This window comes from Eumetopias jubatus, unplaced genomic scaffold, assembly GCF_037043125.1.
Source record: "Eumetopias jubatus isolate StellerSeaLion01/CBP00866 unplaced genomic scaffold, mEumJub1_p1.0 scaffold_4, whole genome shotgun sequence".
In the NCBI taxonomy this organism is placed as follows: domain Eukaryota; kingdom Metazoa; phylum Chordata; class Mammalia; order Carnivora; family Otariidae; genus Eumetopias; species Eumetopias jubatus.
Window position 1 is genome coordinate 133,616,074 of NW_028274810.1, and position 22,150 is coordinate 133,638,223.

The 22,150-nt window shown below is 35.0% G+C and overlaps 1 protein-coding gene across 4 annotated transcripts in view; it reads left to right on the top strand.

Moving 5' to 3' along the window:
* Positions 1 to 22,150, top strand: part of CSMD3 (CUB and Sushi multiple domains 3) — a 1,163,243-nt gene that overhangs the window by 601,634 nt on the left and 539,459 nt on the right. For all 4 annotated transcript variants that reach the window (XM_028122520.1, XM_088023099.1, XM_028122521.1 and 1 more), the window contains one exon: positions 16,810 to 16,922. In XM_028122520.1, coding sequence (XP_027978321.1) covers positions 16,810 to 16,922 — 113 coding nt within the window. The remainder of the gene's footprint in view (positions 1 to 16,809; positions 16,923 to 22,150) is intronic.

A 22,150-nucleotide genomic window follows, 5' to 3' on the forward strand; every position in this document is an offset into this window, starting at 1 on the left:
CAAAGAAGCTGATATAAATTTGAATGAATCTGAAGCATCTTTCTTAAGAAGGTTAACTTTCCCAACTTTAGAACCGCCCATTTGGGCATTTGCAGGGCCCAGAGTAAGAATGCAAATAAATGCAAACTCATGTATCAAATGTCTAAATATTAGAAGTTATATATGGAAGCTACATATCATTAAATATAGTATGTTCCATCCTCCTACCATTTTTGGAGTCCTGAAAAGACAAGTTTGAATTTAGAATTCTAGGAATTGTGTGGTTTCCTTGTGGGGACATGAAGTCATGGGGCAAATGTGTTCCTAGCCCCAGCCTACAGCTGCCACCCACTCTCACCAACCTCAGCTCCATCCTTTACCAAGCGCGTGGACTTCCCAGCCTAAATATTCGAAGTGCCCACACCCCCCTGCAAGCACTTCCCACAGTCCAAGTGTACACATAAGGGTCTTATGTTCTGGTCCTGGAAATAAGCACCTGGAAAGGAGGTTCACACGGGTCCAGGTAGCAGGGAAATTCTAGGTACCGGGGGCTAGTGAATTGTAGGACAGTACTTCTCAAAAAAACTGTAAAATAGATTTGTTTTTATTTCCAATCCATCTTAAACTGATACTTTTACAAAGTGAAGGAAAAATAAGTTCCTAGAAAAATGAAATAAAAACACATATAAATACAATCCCACTATTTTTCTATTATGAAATTCACGACACAACATTACTCTGTCAAATTACTCTAGAAGTTTGAAAGACTTACTGGAAGCTAGTCTAGGATCTGGAAGAAGTGGGGGAGGGATGCAGGCACCAGGCAGACGCATCCCATCCCTGAGAGAGAATTAGGGAAAGGTCAGAGGAAGACCCTCCATGGGAAAGAGACTAGGAAAGGGTTCATCTTGCTCAAGTTTAAAAACAGTATTACATATGTGGCATGATTAACTGTCAAGAATTTATATTAAAACCCCAGATGAAAAGAATTTATTTTAAATGATACTCCTCTAACAAGTAAAACTGTCTCCATCTAGACATCTTATTTAGCAATGTCTATTAATCTGCGAACTCCTTCCTTTTTGATTTTCAAGTTTGATTCATATGCTAGTAAGTAACTTTTGGCACCAAAATTATTTCCATAAATCAATTTATTTTAAAAGATTCAATAGCTGAAAGTCAAAAAATGTAGTAAAAAAACATGAAAAAGACATGCATCTAACAAAATCTATGTAATATCATAGTATTTGCAATTATCTTATAAGAGGATGAATCCAGCCTACATTAAATTTATAAGTTCTCATTAATAAACACAGGACACATCACTTTGGTAAATATTTAACCAGATATGAAACATACCAACCTATTGTGTTTAGGTCATAGGATTAAATTAAGCATTGGAAATATGTGGCATTTTTGTTTCTCATTTTCTTTTAATATTTAAGTTCTAAAAAGTAAAGTCAATTGTCATATTCTATTCCATAAAAAATATGTATAGTCCATAAAGTCACAACACATTCAATAGTTAAAATAACCCTCCCAAAAAGGAACTAATTACGAAAGGTTTTTAAAAACCATTCTTGTAATTACTTTCTCTGAAGTACAAAGGATTTAGTTTTTGCAATACAGTAACTTAAAAGTAATTTAAGTATGCTATGTTTCTTCACCTTGAGACTTTGGCTCCAAAGAAATACTCATGATGAAGTTATCAGCAATAAAATTATTAAGTAATAGAGAATGCATTGTAGTTGGACATCATATGCAATACTGAATTCTCCATATAGTTTTATCAGACGAAAATTCCTAAAATAACGCCAACTTAAGTTGCAAACCAAAATTCACAATTCAGAGATGTGTTGCTTCTGCCATTTGCTGTCCCATAGTCAATTGCCCATTTATACACTTGTCTCTGTTTCTCATTCATTTTCTCTCCAATGGAATTACTTGGAGGGCATTTTTTTCCCCTTTGTGAAACAGCATTTTTTATTCCTGGCAACTTCATGGTGTTATAGTGACAAGTGTCAAAAGATCTGAGAATATGAATTTAGGCAGCTGATAAAAGTTCAGGTAATAGATTTGAACAATCATGCTGTCATCTTTTAAAGGCTGCTAAAATAACATTAACTTTCTCCAGATTGTCTTCCATGTGCTTTTTTTTCACACTTAGGTGTAAATTCACCTGATAGTGCAAATGGATGTAATAAATTCTAGAGAACTACCCGTGATGATAAGGTAGTTACTGGCATTGAATTCACCTCCAACCCTCATTTCATCTGCATAAAAAAGGAGAGGACATTGATTAATTAGTCCACCCTTCTTGTAGCATCAAAAGAAGATGGTTAGGTATTTGATCAAGCATGTGATTCTTTGTTTTTCTTGCCTTTTCTCTCACATGCTTTGCTATTTCCTTATTGAATTCATGGTGACACTGTAAAGATTAATTAGGTGAAAACTTGCAAAACAAAAGATGAGGAAAACAAAGTCTTCTAAGATACCTATGGAAATTTTATGAATATGCACTGATATTGATTGGATGACATTGTATTTGAACAAATAACTTAAGGGTAGAGGTGTTGTTTTGGATATCTAAACATGGTTAATTCTCTTACTTTGAAATTCTAATTTCTTCTAAAAATTCAGTGTACTATGCAAAATTTCCTTCTCAGGTATGTGTTAGTATAGACTAGCAATACCCCTCCTTGGGAACTCTCTCTCTTTTTTTTAATTTTAAATACCCCCCCCCCACACACACACACAAACACACACACACACACACACACACACACACACACTTTTGTTAATATAGTTTTTAAGTAAGTATTTTATTTATTTTAAGAATACTTAAATAATATTTATATTAGCTTTCTAGAAAAGATAACTTTGCTTTGTTATGCTTATAGATTATTGTTATTGCCCTCAGTTCATTGGTCCATATGTTTTGACAAGCTACTTTGTCCAAGTTTTTTTTTTTTAAACTACTCAGTGATTCACTCTGTTAAAATCTAGGCTCCAGAAGAATGAAGGGGAGTAAGTCAGAGGGGGAGATGAACCATGAGAGACGACGGACTCTGAAAAACAAACTGAGGGTTCTAGAGGGGAGGGGGGTGGGGGGATGGGTTAGCCTGGTGATGGGTATTAAAGAGGGCACATTCTGCGTGGAGCACTGGGTGTTATGAACAAACAATGAATCATGGAACACTACACCAAAACAAATGATGTAATATATGGCGATTAACATAACAATAAAAAAATTTAAAAAATTAAAAAAAATTAGAAAAAAAAATCTAGGCTCCACTCTTTTTGGTATCAGACCACTACACATGGTATTTTCCTTGAGCAAACTCTTCTCCATCCAGGGAATTTGTACCTTCCCAAATGTGCTTTTACACTTTCCTCTCTGAATAATGAAAAAATCTAAATACCAATAAACACCATGGGCTAATGAAAGAAGGGAATATACTACATATAGCAACAAGGTAATATATTTAAGAGATTGCTGACCACAGTATAAATAAAAAGTGCTTAGAAAATTGACCGGTGAGAAAAATTCTCCATCCCTTATCTTAGAGTTATTAAAAAAAAAGGAAAAAAAAATCTCTTCTCACTGCTCTTTGCTTTGCGCTCTCCTTGCCCTCCTCCACTACATACACATACTCGCTCGCTCACTCACGCACTCACTCACGCATGTTTGCCATCATTTTAAGTTCCTTAAGAACAGTGACTATCTTTTACTCATCTTGGGTTTCCCAAAATACCTAACACAGAGCCTGTGTTAACACTGCTAGGTATTGCATGAATTATAGTGGGAGAGGCGAAGTTCCTCTGCACCAAGACACTTACTGAGACATGTGAGCAGAGAAGGTATCTTTGCAAACATTGGCAAGGACGTACTGTGATCTATGGATGCCTTAGTTCACTGGGGCCACTGTCACAAAAATACCACAGACATGGTGTTTTATCAACAACAGAAATTTATTTCTCACAGTTCCAAAAGTTGGAAGTCCAAGATCACAGTGGCAGGAGAATCTGTGGTGAGGATTGACCTTCTGATTCTTAGATGGCCATCTTTTTACGGTGTCAGCACAAGGCAGAAGGAGCCTAGGATCTCTCCGGGGCCTCTTTTATAAGGGCTGAATTTCAGTGATGAGGGCTCAGCTCTCCTGACCTAATTTCTGGGCAAAGTCTCCACCTCTAAATATCCTCACATTGGGGATTAGGTTTCAATTTATGAAGTGGGAGGGGGTGGGGCCCGTTCATTCTCTAGCAGTGGAATTTCAACAGCACTCACTGCTATCACAATCAGGGGAAAAAAATCAAACTGACAGTAGCAACTATTTAGTCCTGTGGACAAGATTTAATGCATACTCATGAAAATGACTTGCTGTTGGGCAATAGTAAATATATGTCTTTGGGACTTTAGAATTATTTAGGCTGCAATATGCAAATAGTCTCTGTGACATGTTGATTTCTAGCAACAAATTATTAAATATACAGATAGCTTACTTTTATGGTTCTTCATCATTTCTTCATTTGATTATAGCTACATCTTTCTATTATGAAAACACTGATGATTTTACTAAAGAAAAAGTCAGTTTTTTGTTGTTTGCTTTGGTTTGTGTATTTATTTTGCATGGATTGAATTGTCTAAAATAAAAAGTTTTCTAGTTACTGTTTCTCCCCTTTTAATCAGGAATATTTGTACTATGGTAGGTATTTCAAATGTGGTTGTAAAAAAGAAATTGGAACAAAATATAGAAAGGGTATCTAAATTGCTAGATTTCCTCCCACTAATAGTAAATATGATAAGACTGCACCTTGCTAGAGTGCTAAAAATATAAATGAAGTATGGTACACATAGCTGAATACAAAGATATATGTGCTAAGGTCTTGATCTTCAAATTATCTTTCCTAAAAACAAATGTTGATACAGAAATCTATCTGTGTATGAAATAAGAACTATGACAGACACCCTCATATATCTTATGCTTTCAAATTAGCCAATAAGAACTTCTGAAACCTAAATCCATGAATGAAGTAAGTGCCACAATTACTGACTACTCAGTTACCTAAATGAGCTAACATTATGTAGTTCTGTCATTCCTAGTACTCTATGAATTATTATTTTTAAAGCAATATATTACCATTATTCCAATATGTTGATTCATTTTTTCTTTTTATTTTTCTCAGGTTTATTGAGATATAACTGACAAAAGTGTTAAGTATTTAAGGTATATACCATGATGATTTGATGATATATGTATATATTTTGAAAGGATTTTCCTCATTGAGTTAGTTCATCCTTCCATCACTTCACATATTTACCTTTGCCTTTTTTCTTCTTTTTTTTTTATGCGAACATGTAAGTTCTATTCTTAGCAAATTTCAATTATACAAGACAGCAATAGAGCGTTAGCAAACATAATCACCATGTTGTACAGTAAAGCTCAGAACTTACCTTGTAACTGAAAATTCATACCCTTTTACCAACCTCTATTTCCCCCACTCCCCAACACCTTGCAACCATTTTCTACTCTCTGTTTTTATGAGTTTGACTTTTTTAAAAAAAGATTTCACATGTAAATGATACCATGTAGAATTTATCTTTCTCGGGCGCCTGGGTGGCTCAGTCGTTAAGCATCTGCCTTCGGCTCAGGTCATGATCCCAGGGTCCTGGGATCGAGCCCCGCATCGGGCTCCCTGCTCAGCGGGATGCCTGCTTCTCCCTCTCCCACTCCCCCTTCTTGTGTTCCTGCTCTCGCTGTCTCTCTCTGTCAAATAAATAAATAAAATCTTAAAAAAAAAAAAGAATTTGTCTTTCTCTGTCTTGCCTTTTTTCATTTAGCATAATATCCTCCAGTTTCATCCATGTTGTTGCAAATGACAGGATTGCCTTCTTTTTTAAGGCTGAATACTATTCCATCATATAATATGCCACATTTTCTTGATTCATTCATCGGCTAGTGGGCACTTAGGTTGTTTCTGCATCTTGGCTGTTGTGGATCATGCTGCAGTGAACATGGGAGTACAAATACCTCTTGGAGATGCTGATTTCATTTCCGTTGAATATATACATGGAAGTGGGATTGCGGAATAGTATGGTAGTTCTATTTTTAATTTCTTGAAAAATCTTCATACTGTTTCATAGTGACTGTACCAATTTACCTTCCCACCAGGTACACAAGGGTTTCTTTTTCTCCACATCCTCACCAACGTGTTACTTTTTTGTCTTTTTGATAATAACCATCCAAACGATGTGAGGCAACACCACTTTCTGATGTCACCCAACTGGTGATATTTCAAGGTTTCAGGGTTTTGTTTTTTTTTTTTAATCTAATATTTTGCAGCCATCCTCAGGTGTAGTGAATTTCATGTATCCAAAATTAACATATAAATCACCCTTGATAGTACTATACTAGAAGAATTAATGTTAAATATAATTCCATAAAAAGCAAATGTTATTTATTTGTATGATACAAAAAGATATATTGGAATGTAGGAATATAGCTGTTATCTCTAATGTATGCACACATATGGCTAGAGTGATTATAAAGAAAATCAGGCATTGAGCCTAATAGAAATTTCATAGATCCCATCCTATATTTCATATTGTATTTGAGTGCTTCAGAAAGATTTCTGAGTGTACTTATTTAGGGAGTTTACTCTTTTATTCTAGCATAAAGGGGCAAACTAGGAAGATTAGACTATTTTATGAACCCTGGGGTTATTCAGCCTGTTAACAAACATGTATTAGAGAAGGTTTTTTTTTGAAGTTTATAGATAATAGATTCAAAAAGGCATATTAAAAACACACTAAAACCAGGGTGCCTTGGTGGCTCAGTCAGTTAAGCATCCAAATTTTGATTTCACCTCAGGTCATGATCTCAGGGTCGTGAGATCAAGCCCCACGTTGGGCTCTGTGCTGAGCATGGATCCTGCTTAAGATTCTCTCTCTCCCTTCCCCTCTGCCAATTCCCCCTCATGCTCTCTCTCTCTAAAAAAAACCCAAAAGCCAAAAAACAAACAAACAAACAAAAAACATACTAAAACCATTTGAATACTCATTTGAGAATGATGTAAAACTCCCCCCTCCATTGCAAAAAAAGCACCCTTTATTGTCAAGGGTGTGAGCTGAATAGAAAGTTGTCCAAAGTAGGTGAATCCTCGAGTTTGAGTCTAATCTAAAGTGTTTGAGAGGCTGTCGGGAGGAATTAGCCATTGAGGCTGCATGCAAAGAGCATAGTTTCAAGTGAAATATCAGTGTTAAAAAAATATAATTAAAAATAAAATCACCTACCAACAAAGTGAATCCTTTTCACTATATGTGGAAAAGAATTAATCAGTCTTACTATTAAGGATTAAGCCAAACTGTGACACACATTGTAGGCAATCTGCTAAATAGATTGCAAAAAGAGAAAAATAATCTCACCCATTTGTATAACCATTACATACATGTTAATTATCCTTATCAAAAGTAAAACAAAATGAACTCTTTTCCTTATGATAAGCTGGAAGTTAGATCCTGGAGCAAAGCATCTAGGCTTTAACTCTCACACACAGAAGCAGGGTGAAGGGGCGCCATCTTTCTTCATGTTCACATTTCAAAGAGATGGCTCCAAGGCCTTCATGAAGGATATCTTGGTGTGCAAAACTGGAATAGGTTTGTTTCGCTTTCAAAACATTTAAATATGCCTGAAAAACACAGAGAAGGCAAGTATTTTTAATTCTAAGTTTTCTAAAGGAAATGATAAAAAGAAATGGAAAAGTAGGAAAGTTTTCTTTCCCTTTTGGAACCAAGGACAATTTGAAACTTTTTTCTTAATTTGTATTGGCACTTATAATTTTTCTTTATGTGACTACTTTATAATAAAACTACAATTTTATAATCATCTCTGTTGCTGTTTCTACTTTCCTCTGGGCAGTTTGCAGTCATCTAAATATACAGCAAATTCACAGTAAAATACAAAGCAAAGCAATTATCAGGAATACAATAGGATGAATTTAAAATTTCAGTACAATATTAGCCTTGGAGGAATAACCTTTAAATATGTTGTACCAATGGTGAATGGGTAAAGCAAATTATTGAATAGCAATGGTCAAATATTCTCTTTCATCATACATTAGTTTTACAAATTGCTATGTTGTCTATATTGCTTACATATTCAAATGATTCACTGTCTATTGTATTATTTTATAGCTCCTTACAAAATCTTACCAAACCAAGCCTAAGGAGTAGCCTCACCCTGGAGCCTGAATCTAATTTTTTCAGTAAGAGTTTATTTCTTGAGAGTCCCAGTAAATTTCTCCTAAGTTCTCATCAATTACATAAGCGACATTACATTCAGAAGATAATCTAGGCTCTTCGGTAATTATTCCATCTTTCCATATAATTTTCCCTAGATGCAAACACAAAGATACTCGATACCGTTATCTAGTACTATTATGAAGCACCTGTTGAAGGGTACATATTGGACTTCCAGTGTTTAATAATACCTGACTCTAATTATTTTAAGTCTTGGGGACAAACCCAGCCTAAGGGACATGTTTTGTGTGGGTCGAAATCAATATTTATATTATTATAACAGTAAATTAAATCTCTGTGGATAATAGACATTCACTTTTATTTATCTACACTTGGACTGGAGAGAACTTGTTATTTCAAAGTTAATCAAGTGGCATTAAACCTGTCTTCTGCAACTTAGTCTGTAAAAACCAGATTTCTGTTTGTCTTCTAATTAAATGCTTTTCATTCTGCAGCATCCTACCAAACAATTTAACAGAACTGTTTTTTATGTCAAAATTAGAAAGTGAGTATCAGGATGGGTATTATTTACTTTACTCTGGTATTATTAAAAATTAGTAAGAAGATAATTGCACTTTTTGCTCTGCCAATAATTAGATTGCTGGACTGAGAAGTGCAGATCATGTGTCTACTGGTGTAAGAGAAAAATTATGCTAGGCTAGTTAAACAATTAGGGAAGACTTTATTCAAGACTATTGACTTCTACTGCGATAGAGACCAAGACTATTGAAATAGGAGTCAGTGCCATTACAGTAAGGAAGAGGAATTAAACTCAACTCTTCTGAAATAAAAGATGGGGTGGGTTTTACGAGCTGGGGTGAACTAGAGGGAAAGTACTGGAGAACAGTAGGTGGGAGATTAATCGATGTGAATAGGTCACCTGTGTCTGCTAATAGATGCTGATCAAAGTTGAGCAGACAGAAAGATCAGAGTGCTAACTCGTTTCATGATTATATTTCAGAGGGATGGCTCCCAGCTCCTTGAGAAACACATTCTTGGGTTGTAGAAAAGTTGCTTCTTGAAGTGTAGAGAAAAGACGTACAATTCCAAGTTTTCTAAAGTAAAGGCTCTAAAAAAAAAAAAGTAGAATAGGAGCCTGTAGTCAGGAAGAAGACACTCTAAAGTTTAGTCAAGCTCAGGGGAACGCTAAGGCTGTCTTGGCCACTGGGAATACAATTTTGAGATGTCTGGGAATAGTGATTGTGGGACATATTACTGGGAGTACGGAAAGAAAAATATAGTTTAACAGATAGCATGTTTTTGTCCATAATAAAATATGATTTTTAAAAGATATTGAAATAACACTGCTGTGAATAATACAGTAAGGTAATCCATGAAAATCATACATTAGCTAGAATACCTTTTTTCAGTTGAGTTCAGTGCCATCATCAGTTGCTCGAGAATTTTAATTTTCAAGTCCTTTGTGAGAACCACTGCCTAGCCCTTTACATGCTGCTGGCTTCTCTTGGCAAGCCTGGGTCTCCCTTGGTTTTCTTTTTTCACTTTGATAGTTGTATGGGTGATCAGCAGCATTTGAAAGAGTCCTTCCAGCACAGGAAGAGCCTATCTTTCTTCTACAACAGTTTTAGGTAGACAGACTCTCCTGGTCAATAGAGGTAGCAGACTTGTTCTGGTGGGTCTTTCAAGGTCCTTTACCTTATAACTTTATGTCTCAGGACTTCTGGGGAAGAAAGACGCCCTTTGAAGTATTGAACATGTTTATGAGAGCATTCAGTTAAATTGGGTACAGGACATGATCTCTGACCCAAATTCATAAGCCTGCCAAATATAAGTTCAAAGGGAAAAATATTAGGCTTGCTTGCAGAGGTTGCTCTAATTTTTCACAAAGCTAACAGTAAAGTTCTAGGCCATTTTAATCTAGTATATTGCTGAATTTTAGCAAATGCGTTTGATTGATCTTATAGGAATTTGTAAATATTTGCATCGTTCCTGGATGGCAGTAGAAATCAGATAACTTCCTCTCTCCGATTCATTATGCTCTAGTATTCCCAAAGTGGAAAATGTTTGTATGAAGAGAGACTTTACCACTGCTTGAGCATTGGCATCTGAAGAGAGAAACAACTTATTCAGACCATCCAGATATCATAATACCATAACTAGACAAAATCTCTTACATTCTGCAGGAAATAATTATATGAAATCCAAATGCCACCAAAAATTCTAGAGAAGTTGGTTGGGGAGAACTGCCTACACAGACCTGGGGAGTGGCCTGTAAAGAATTCTGCTGGCAAATTTTTCATCTCTTTAATATGTTGTGAATAACTTCATCTTTTAAGTATATGTGGTAAGAGTCTAGTGCCTTTAAAAATCCCTCTTTGACTTAGGTGATTATTTTGATGACACAGCATTGCTAACCAAGAAATAAGGACTGTGGCATAAGAATGTTTTTGTCAGATCATTCCTATAGTTCAGTCAAATTACTTTTAGCTCCTTTTCTAATCCATTTTTACATTTTTTGTGTGTGAAGCATATTTTGGAAATTAACAAAAATTGCTTGTTTTTATTGAATGCGAGGCTTCTAAGTTTGAAATCTTGCCACATTTAATAGTGGCTTTTGAAGCTCTGTCAGCAAAATCATTGCCCTCAGAAGCTTTCATTTCTGCCTGTGTGAGCTCTACAAGATGTTACTGATCTGAGCAGGCAGTTGTACAGCCTTTAACAAGTCAGCTATCAATTTTACATGAGATACTTCATTTCCCCTCAAAGTATAGGATTTTCTGTGTTTTTTTTTTCCAAATTTGTTCTGTTGCATGACAGGCAACAAACACATATTATATGGGGGTGCAATTCTTGTGATTGCTATTGATGAGGCTGCTTGTGCCAACCTTAGCTCTAGGTGAAATAGAAACTTCCAAAATTTTGTAAGAAGTCAGTGTACCATGCAAAGCCCTACGTTGGCCACCTTTATCCTGAGTACGTGACCCATTTGCAAATATTATGAACAAGAATATCAGACAAACCAAGTCAGGGCCTGGTGTCTTCCTCTATTACCATTGAACAGTTGTGATCATCTAATTGATTAGGATCTGGTAAAAACAAAACAAAACAAAAACAAAAACAAAAATCAGGATCTAAGAGATTGCATTTCCTAACAGTATTTTTTTTTTTTTAATGACCATTTATAACTAGTCTGATGGCAGACCCACGGATTTGGAACCTGACTTGTGAGATAGCTGTCACAGCACATGGGGCATGGAAATAAGTCAAGTGACTCAATATAAGGACCTGAGCCTTTTTAAAAGTCTGCTGCTGCCACAGAGTCTCAGTATCCCCAGTGCCCTGGCCTCCAGAAGCACTGAGAAATACATTATTAAAGTGTGGTCTAATCCCTGCTTTTGAGTTAAAACTCCAAAAGTGGCGCCCTTATTTTGATGACAACACAATTAGAAAGGCTTTTCAAAATTCAGAATCCCCCAACGCTGAGACGATACTAAGCAATCATCACACAATTGCTCTATCAGAGGTTTTGCTCTGGTTAGAATCCATTGTCTACAATATCCTCCTAGTCTCCCAAATTGGCTAAGTTGTTTTTATTTAACAAGGTATTTCATTTGCAAAATGGGCTGACTCCTATATTGTATCCTTTTGGGGGCCTTCAGCATCCACAGATACCCTGAATATTTTACCTCAGTTAGGCAGTAGTGCAGTTTATCTCGTGAGGCCTTGTGCCCTTGTGAACGGAGGGAATTGTAACAAAGGCAAAGCATCAGCCCTGCTTGGCTTTTTAGTTTCTGATTCTACCAGCAAACCATTCATATATTGAATACCTATGGATCCTTCTGGTGGGAGAGCTTTCTCTAAGTTTTCCTGTAAATGACTGGAGAAATAGTAGGAGAGTACTGAATCCCTTGAGGTAATTTTGTTTTTTTTTGCCATTAATATTGGACTCCTTCATAAGTAAAAGTAAACAAGATTTAGACTTGTCCATGAGGGGAACTAGGAAAAAAAAAAAAAAAAAAAAACAGAAATAGATTGGAGAAAAACCTTGCAGAGGATGGTACCAAAGTTATTAATAGTTCTGGTGTTAGGAACTACAGGTATTAATGGAACAATTTTATTTCCTAAAGATCTTGTACAAAGGTCAACCATTTTATCATATTTACTTCACTTCTTTACTGGGAATTTGGCAGTATTAATATTATAGGGTGAGTGCCCTTTCTTTTTATAATTATCCTTTGTTTTTCTAACTTTTTTACAACTGTTTTTTTCCTTCTAATTGAGCCGTCAACAAAGGGTATTGCTTGGCATATTACTTACACTTCTGATAAATGATTTCTATTGGTTCTACATCTCAGATTAAACCAGTGTTGTTATTCCTTGGGGCCAAAGTAATACATTGATTTGTTCAGGGTACTTTTCCAGCGTGGTATAGGCCTGCTATTCCCTGCTATATCCCTTTTCTTTCAGAAGGCACACAGTAACCAAACCAGATGCTTTTTCCAAGGGCAATTCACAGACACTCCAAATGGAATATACAATATGGTAGTCTTAATTTGCACAAGAGATCTCTCCCCAATAGGCTTACAGGACAATCAGGAAAAATTAAGAAAATGTGTTCCTCAGTCACAGGCTCTATTCAGGTTAGAACCACAGTAGGAAAGAAAGAAGCATAAAGCTGATTCAAACTACCAATGACCTCTATTGATCTATCACCAGATGGAAAATGAGGAATTTCTGGGGGAAATTTCAGAATAAGTAACACTACTATCTACCAGAAAAAGCAATGATACGTTAGCCGAAGGGAAGTTATTGAAACATACATTTCACCAGTTCCTACCGCTGAGATTTCCTCAGTCTGTCAATTTTAAACCATTTTGCCAGGTATTTCTTAGCCTCCTGGACATTCCTGATTCCTATTTCTGCAATTTCTACATCCTTTGGAGTCTTTTTTTCTCCAATTCCTCTTCCAGTATTGCAGCCTCTTGCAATAATAAAATACTGTTTTCTCTTCAGTTCCCTTCACAGATTCTTCAACACTATAGAGATGATTTTCTTTAGTAAATAGTCTTAACTGAACAGTTAACCTGCAGTTTTTAACTTCTTATTTTCTTCTTCATATTTGTTCAGATTGTCCCCAAACTGAGTAATTACTGCTAAAACTTGAGTAATAGTCATCCTTGCCTTTTCTTTAATTTCTACTCCCTTTTCCTTAATTTCAGCTTGGATAACCAACAAGAGAAGCCAAGACAAAGATGGATAGAATAGAACCAAGGGATGCTTTTGGTCCACCCCTGGATCCATGCTTCTGAATCCTAAAAAAGTATCAACACAGTGTTGATGGAAAATAATAGGGGATTCACCTGTCTTCTGTTTGTAACACTGTAGTTTCTCCCAGGTCACCTTTAGAGGAAAGGCTGTGAGCAGTCTCTTTCAGTGGGTCTTCCACAGTTCCTTAGTTCTTCCACAGTTGTGGAGGATGCTGGCTAATCTTTGGTGTGCTAGGTGACCTTCTGGTCCCCCAAATGCTTGCTCCACCAAATGAGCAAAATCTGTTGGCTGCAGAATTCCACACAGTAGCTAGTACACATCCCCAAGTGTGGGGCTATAAATTTAAAGAATAAAGAGACAGGAGAGGCAGAAGGAGGGGAGACAGCAGGGGAAAAGAAGACAGGCCCTCTGTGAAAGAGAAAGTCCCTTGAATTCTCACATTTTCTCCCATTCTTCCCAGTCTTTTCTCTATCTAAATCATTTTTAACTTTCCTCTTAGAATGACCTACATCCAATAAATACAGGTATTTAATTTGCTTGGAATCAGGCCCTCCTAGAATGTGCAAAAATCCCGAAAGATTAGATTCTCCTGTGTATTCCTGATATGACAGAGAGATATTACATGTTTAAGAGAAAGAACTGCAGGCTTCCCATATTTTTCACCATCAAACCTAATCATGATCTTGATGGGATTTTAGAGCCCAATTTATGCTGGCTTACTAAATAATAAAATCTTGAATTTGAGAGAGTGGTTCACCCAGGTAGTATTTCAAAAAAGCAGAGTCCTAGAAGAAAGACTTTATAATCCACTGTCTCTTATTAGATTGTTGGTGACCATAACACTTTTAGCCGGTCCATTTAATTCAAGAATTGCCATTTGTATCCTATTCTCATCACCAAGTTGTTGGAGAAATATAATTAAAAGTAGAATCACCTGTCAACCTAGTTTTAATAGTGAATAAGCATTAAAACAGACTATGATGTGTATCATAGGCTACCCACCAAGGAGACTGCAAAGAAATAAATCTCACCCTTTTATAAAGTCAGGCAGATACAGTCCCTTACCTGCATGTTAATTGCCCTTATCCAGAAATATTTTAAATAAAACTCCTATCTTTATCATGGGCAGGAAGTTACATCATGGATCTCTATGCCTAAAGCTTAAATTCCCACAAAAACGGGGGGACAGGACAATGTCCTCCTTGATGATCACATTTCAAAAAAATGGCAACCAGGCCTCCAAGAAAGACATTCACGGGATGCAACACTGGCAAGAGGCTTATTTAACTTAAAAGATTTTTATATAATTGAAATAAACAGATGTCATTTATAATTTCAAGTATTCTAAAGGAAATGCTAAAGAGAAGGGGGTTTTCTCTTCCCCTTGTGGCATCAGGGAAAATTTTAACTTAATTATCATTATTTTTCAGACTTGTATTTACCCTTACACCATCCAATGTGGAATCAAGTTAGCGAGGGAACGATTTAGCCTGTATGTGTTAGCTGTTCTTTATGAACCGATGACGGTATCATGGTTTAGGGTGGTAAAAGTTCAGGACTGAAAAGGAAATAAGAGAACATAAGAAGGAGCAATTATGCAATCCTCTCCTGAAAACACTAACTTTTAATAGTTAGTGTGAGGCAGATTGTTGGCATATTTGATATGGTGTATCTGATGTATATCCTGTAGTATTAAGCTTTCATGCCCACTTCATAATGAAATCATTTTGCTTTCTGTCACGTCTCTGAGCTTGAGCTCTCACTCTTGCCCATAAACCTGTCTCGCTACTAGAGCTCAAAAGAGTAGTACTTATGAACTCACCAATTTGAAAATTGGAAGTTCATATGCCACAAAATTTCTTTGAAAGATCTTTCCAAATGGTAGGGGTGTGTGTGTGTGTGTGTGTGTGTGTGTGTGTGTGTGTGTGTGTGTTTGTGTACCCACAGATATGTATACATAGGACAAATATACACCTATATTGCAAAGGAGAATGTATGTACATATATCTTTTGTATTATAATAATTTTAAATTTGATTTGGCAGGAAGACAATGAATATAGTTTAAAATTCCATAATATAGTATTTTATATTTCACGGTGTTCCTCAGTATCACATATAATCCCATAATTAGCTCATAATATTTAACTGGGTTTATTTGCAATAGATTCCCATAAATTCTGTAACACTGGACACTGGTGACACAGCTATATTTAACGCAGTCCTCTGATGATATTTTACCCTTTTGGTGGCTGGATAAGGAGCAAAGCATTTTGCTGCCGGGTCACTTCGAGGATACGGGCATCGGTGCTGCCCTCTGCTGGTTTAATCGTAGTGTAGCCGCCATCCAAAAACCTGCTCTCTTTAAGGTGCCCATTTTATTACAGAAGAAAACTTTATACGTTCTCTCTTCACGTAATTTCTCAGCAATCCTCATGGTTTTAGCAATACCGTACATAAACACTTAGGCATTCCCCCTTTTAAAAACCTATCTTTTTAGTATATAACTTAGACTTTCCTAACACTATGGATATTTTACTCAGCAGTGAGTCCATTTATTTTTCCTCTTCCTATTCTAGGCACTTTTCCCCCCAAGGTCTTATTTACTCATTTGCTTTCCTCCTTTTTATGACCCTTGGCTTTGGTTCAAGTATGTGACTGTAACATAATTAATGGTAGAGGAAACATAAGGTAATTTCCCTTTTTACAGTTATAAAATTGAGCATTACTGAATGAGATTATTAATGCATAGATTCAGTGATGCTACATCAAATTAGCAGCATGTTCTTTAAGATAAAATTATTTGCAGTAAAAAAATGACATATGTAGTCTGATATCAGTACTGCAAAGGGATATACTATATGCCTTGCCATTTTATTGTTTTGCACAGTGCTTAAATATTTTTCACAATATTTCTTTAGAACAAAGTTCTGCAAAACTTGAAAGGTTAAAATGAAGAGCATTCCTGGTGTTTAAAAAAATTAAAGATATTTTAGATACTCTTTTCTTTTCAGTTCAAAAAGAAGTATAAGATTCGCGGATAGTCTAAAATTTAGTATCTTGCCTGAGGGTTTATGAAAGACCTAACCTAGTTAAACGTACGAAATGGTACTTACTTATAATAAATCTTGATCACTAAATTGTGCTGTTTGTTCTATTACATCAATGCATAGTTTTGCAAGTTTATCTGACAGTTGTTTTTTTCTAGCCAAGAAAGTATTGAGAAACAGTTCTGTCTCATAATTTGCATTCAGAGAGTGTTTTAATAGCCCATTTCTCTCTTCTCCGTCCATCTCTTTTTTAGGCTGACTGGAAGCTTTGTGCCAGACTTGATAGTGAGCATGAGTAGCCAAATGTGGCTGCACCTTCAAACAGATGAAAGTGTCGGATCTGTTGGCTTCAAGGTTAACTACAAAGGTAATGATGAATTGCTACTATGGGAAATATGTTATCTTAATACCACCAGAGAATACTTTTAAATTCAAGTTTAATTGCATCTATGAAATAAAAGTTTCCCAAAACACAAGCAAGAATATATTCTAACAAAATACTCCTCTTTTTCAATTAACTATAAATGTTGATTTCACTCTCTTTGAGTAAACATAGACCTACCTTTCTTTCCCCCTTACAATGTGTCTATTTTGCACTCCTCATTTCTTCCCCAGTCCACTGTACTATCCCTATGTATTAGTCACTCTGGACTCCTAGCCTTTCCCAGAATAGACAATGTAATTTTATATACTTTATACAATTTGCCTGGCAAAAATAATATACTAATTATTTAATACTTAAAGTAAAGGACTTAATTCCTCCAAGAATCCAAGGTACCATTTTTTGAGGGGGTTAGAGGGATCGACCAGTTATTCTCTCAGATCAAATACATGGTTTTGGTGTTCAAATTATCAATTCCTATGTAAGTCATAGACCACAGATGTGCTAAATTGCTACTGCCCACCCAGTGTTGGTAGTGATGCAGACTGATGTTAATTACCTGTGCACAACAAAATATTTTGTTTTAGTTCCATTTATAAGAGATAGAGGCAAGTGTTATAAAATCATAAATATCCTTGACATATGATGAACTGTGATTAAACTCAAATAGAGACAAAGGAGATATACACACACACTATTTATAAATATATGCTCACACATATATAGTGTGTGTGTACATAAGTGTACATATATATGAATATGTACACACTATATATATGAATATATACACACTGTATATATATGAATATAGAATTCTGACTGAAAAAAATAGTAAATGTTAATAAATTCAATTGAAATCTATACCTTAAGAGATGAAAATGTATAAGAAACCATCAGAAGATTATGTGGCTTGATTTTATCATTTCTGTTATGGTAAAACTCATTATTCTCTACCTTCTCAATTTCAACAACAGCTGTGTAAAATTCTCTTACTTACATAATAATAATTTTTAATCAGTTTCCTTTTCCAAACATTGGCTTGCCATGCCTTTGTATCTGGACACATGGAACTGAATGCATGATGTTGTCAGGGAGACAGAACACAGGCATCCTGTGCTTTTAACTTGTGACTAAATTTGGCACTATATTAATTTGAATAGTTCAGGAAATCTGTATAAATGTCAGTTAAAAAAATAAAAAGGTTACCCTGATTATCATTTTAAATATGCCCCTCCTCCATTTAAAAACCCACATCTATCCTCAGTAAATAAAACAAAATTACATTTAAAGAATAGTCAGCTTTTGTTGAAAGTATCTATGTTTTGATGTGTTGATTTAAAAAAAAAAAATTCCACTCTAAATGGCTAAAGGAAACTGTCATCCTTATATTCCTCTTGGTTTTATTATTTTCTTCACCCTGTGAAGATTACCTGTCAGAGAACCTACAGTTGTTTAAACCTTAGAAACTATATTAATCATTAATGATAAAGCTTCAACAAAGAGCACAGTTATAATAAAGCTCATGGACATGTCGGAGCAGTAGGGGAGTTCTATCAATATTCACAAAGCTCTCCACTCTGCTGCAGTTCAAGAGCTGAAGTACATGGTAAAGTAGCACAATTAAACATTATTTTGTTTTCTTTCTGCTCAGTTTTCAACAAATAATTAAAAAAAAAATCCTAAGGATCTGCTATGTGCTGGCTTCTGAATGAATTGTTGAATATAGGAAGAAGAGCCAGGTATTATCTCTCAGGGAAATCATGATATAGTGACAGAGAAAAACATACCCAACTATTTAAGCACAAGTATCTACAGAGATGAGATAGCTGAAACCAACATAGGCGATTCTTAGTGAATGATGCGCTTATTCTTCTCCCTCCCTTCAATCTATTCTAATCCAAGGTCCACACTGTGAATGGTGCTCTCCAGCAGCAGAAAAATGTCATATTACACTTCTGCTGTAGGTGTTTCCATACTTTTCATTGCTTAGAGATAAGGTCCACAACCTTGATTCGTCTTATCTTCCAGCTTTCTTCACCCTTTTTCTTTCTACAGTACAATTTTATCGAATTTTCTGTAATTCTCCATCCCAGCAAATTGTTTCATAACTCTCCTCTCTGGACATTCAGGCAATTCCTCTGGATTCTCTATTCTTATTTAAATAGCATCACATCACTCATCCTTCAGGACAAAATTCAAATATTTCTTCTGTGAAGACTTTCTTAACTCCACTCATCACAAAATAACATTTTCTCTGCTGTATAAGACCTGTGTCAGATATATACTATATTACCAGATGGAAATATGTCATATCTATCTTCATATTTCCATTAGCAACCCTTTGCTATGTCATGATAAGTGATTAGTAAAGCTGAACAAATGATTTAACATGTATAATGTGATATAATATAGGGAAAAGTATGTCCTTAAAGATTTAGTTTACCATGATTTTTTTTCCTACTGTGAAAATCATATTTTTGCATTCTCCATAATTTAAAACCTGAACTCAGAGTTGAAGCAGGGTTCATTTTGAGAAGTTTCAAATTTTGATGTGCAGATAGCTTTAGCAACTTTGCCTACTAAAAATAATTTTCATAATTACCATGCTCTCTGTTAAGTAGTGTGTTGGTTCTAAATGGAACACCTGCTAAAAAACCTTCCCAGATTTTATCTAAAGATATCTTCTTTTTCTCATCTGTAGATTTTGCATGAGATAGCACTGACTGTAAATCTCCTGTAAATTAAATATGTATTTTTTGGTATATTTTATTTTTTTAATTTTAAAGGTAGCAACTAAATTATGTAACTAGAGTTTCTTTTTTACAATGTATTTTAATTCTTAAATTGTGTTTTGCTAATTGCCTAGGACCATGCTTTTGAAACTTTCTTTAAAAGAAAATAAGTTTTCAAATGAAATCTCCTTTTAGAAACCCAAAATAGAAAAAAAAATTTAAAAGCTGGGCTGCTCTGATGGAAGGTCAGGAAGGAGGATTGGCATCCCCCAATGGTCAGATTGCCCCTCATTCCCTCTGAGTATAGGGAAACCTTAGGGCTCCAAAAAACTCAGTTTGAAAATGACCTTTCTTTTTTTTTTTTAAGACCATACTATTGACTGAGAGACCAAAAATGTATCTATGAATATAAAATGATACATAATTGCCTAATTAAGTTGTCATTATCTTTAGAACTTCAGCTTTAATCTTTGGAACTATCAGTGCTTTATTCTATAGAATTTGGACAGTAACTATCTTAAACTATAAAGAGGCAACAAATGTTGCAAATCAAGAAAATAGTTCTTTATTATAAATGTAATTCATTCTTATTCAATTAAAATTCATTTAATATTTATTATGTACATGAAAGTATGCTGATTACTGTGTGCAAAAGCAGAAATGAATAAATTACCACTGTAATCTTAAGAAGTTTAATGATATTCCTTACTTGTTAAAACCAGTGATGTCCATATTGGGGTATAACAAAACAGCTAATCTGCTCTGTAGGAGATTTATGAGTTTGCCAAAGTTATGATTCAAGATATGACACTAGGTGTTCCTGCTAAAAGGGAAGAATAACCTAGCTATTTATCCTGCTCCATTAGCCTCAGAAACATTACATTTTTTTCTTGTTTTATATTGTCATTATTTCAAATGCATATTAACCAGAAAGGAAGATAGTTTTTTCCACTGGAACTATTAGCATCCATTAACACTGCACAATTTTTTTAATGTATTTTCATCTTCATCTGAGAAAACCTAAGCAACATTAAAAGGATAATTAATAATTACCAAGAACTTTGTATATTGCAATCACTTTACCTGCATTAATTCATTATATCTCATTAGAACTCTGAGAGGTATCAATTTTAACTCAATTTAACAGATCTGAAAACCAACTAGGGTGTAAGCACTATGATGATAAGAAGTTGGTCTGTTTTGTTTACTGTTATAATTCTCAGTACCCAGCTCAATGCCTAACACATAATAACCATTCGATAAATATTTGTGGAATGTGTGAGTGAATGGACATGAGTATCAGATCATTAACTTACTGCAGAGCCTAGATGAGACTCTAAGTTTGTTGACTTCATGATGCTCTCTATTATACAATATTACATCCTATATAGATGTTAAGTGTTTTGAGGAAGCAGAAACCTTAAAGCCTAAAGACAAGTTGAAGACCCTGATCAGTGTAAAAAAATAGGAAGGCACCACAAGATTGAGTTAAACTACTGAGCTCCCATTGTCCCATCAGCCACACATAAAAAACACATATACACAACAAAAGCTACCTGATTTCAAATGTCTGTACATTTTTATTTCCATATGGTAACTTTATATTCTTTAGAAATATTTGGTAGGAGAGCTTAAAGTCCATGGCAGAAGCATATAAAGAAAAATCTCCAGCTTTCATAGAGTTCTGAAAGTGACATCATTTGCTGCTTCCAGAAATCAGATATTGTAATTATTTGACTGATTTTCAGTTGTGTGATGGAGTGCATTCTCAACAATATAGTGTTAATAGCACTTGTTGAGTCCTCACGTACTGTTTTAAACACATGCATCATCTCATTTAATCAACTGCAGCAAACCTGTAAGGTAGGTAATATTAGCCCTATTGTATGGGTATTGTATGGATGAAGAAATTGAGGCAGAGCAAATTAGGTAATTCGTTCGAGATCACATGGCTAGTGTGTGGCAAAATTAAGCTATGACTGTGAACTCTATGTTTTAAGACTGCTGCCTTTTAGAAACATATTATTTATATAAATCTTAGCTTAAATTTAAGTTTATTTAGATATTTAAATATTAAAATAACTCTCAACTAGAGTACATGGCCAGAATTTAAAATTTTGATGAAGTCATCTGCTTTTATGGGATGACCTAAAATTTTGAAGTGGAACATTTTCATGAAAGATGATTATTTTATTTAAACATTTAGAATCATTAATTTTTATGGTTTAAAGTGAACTGACATTCCCTTTCTTGCCTTGTGGAACTGAGGAATAGAAATTCCATTATTTGTCAAATGCAAGTTTTTACTAATAAGGGCATATGCCAGAGATGAGATGGATTGATACCAAAGATTTGAAAATAAGACAATCATCAGACAAGTGTTTAACCCAAACTGAAGTTCACATTTAATAAAAACAAACAAAAAACTTATCTTCTTGAAAATGCATATTTAATGCTGGAGGTGTCATTTTTTTTAACCTA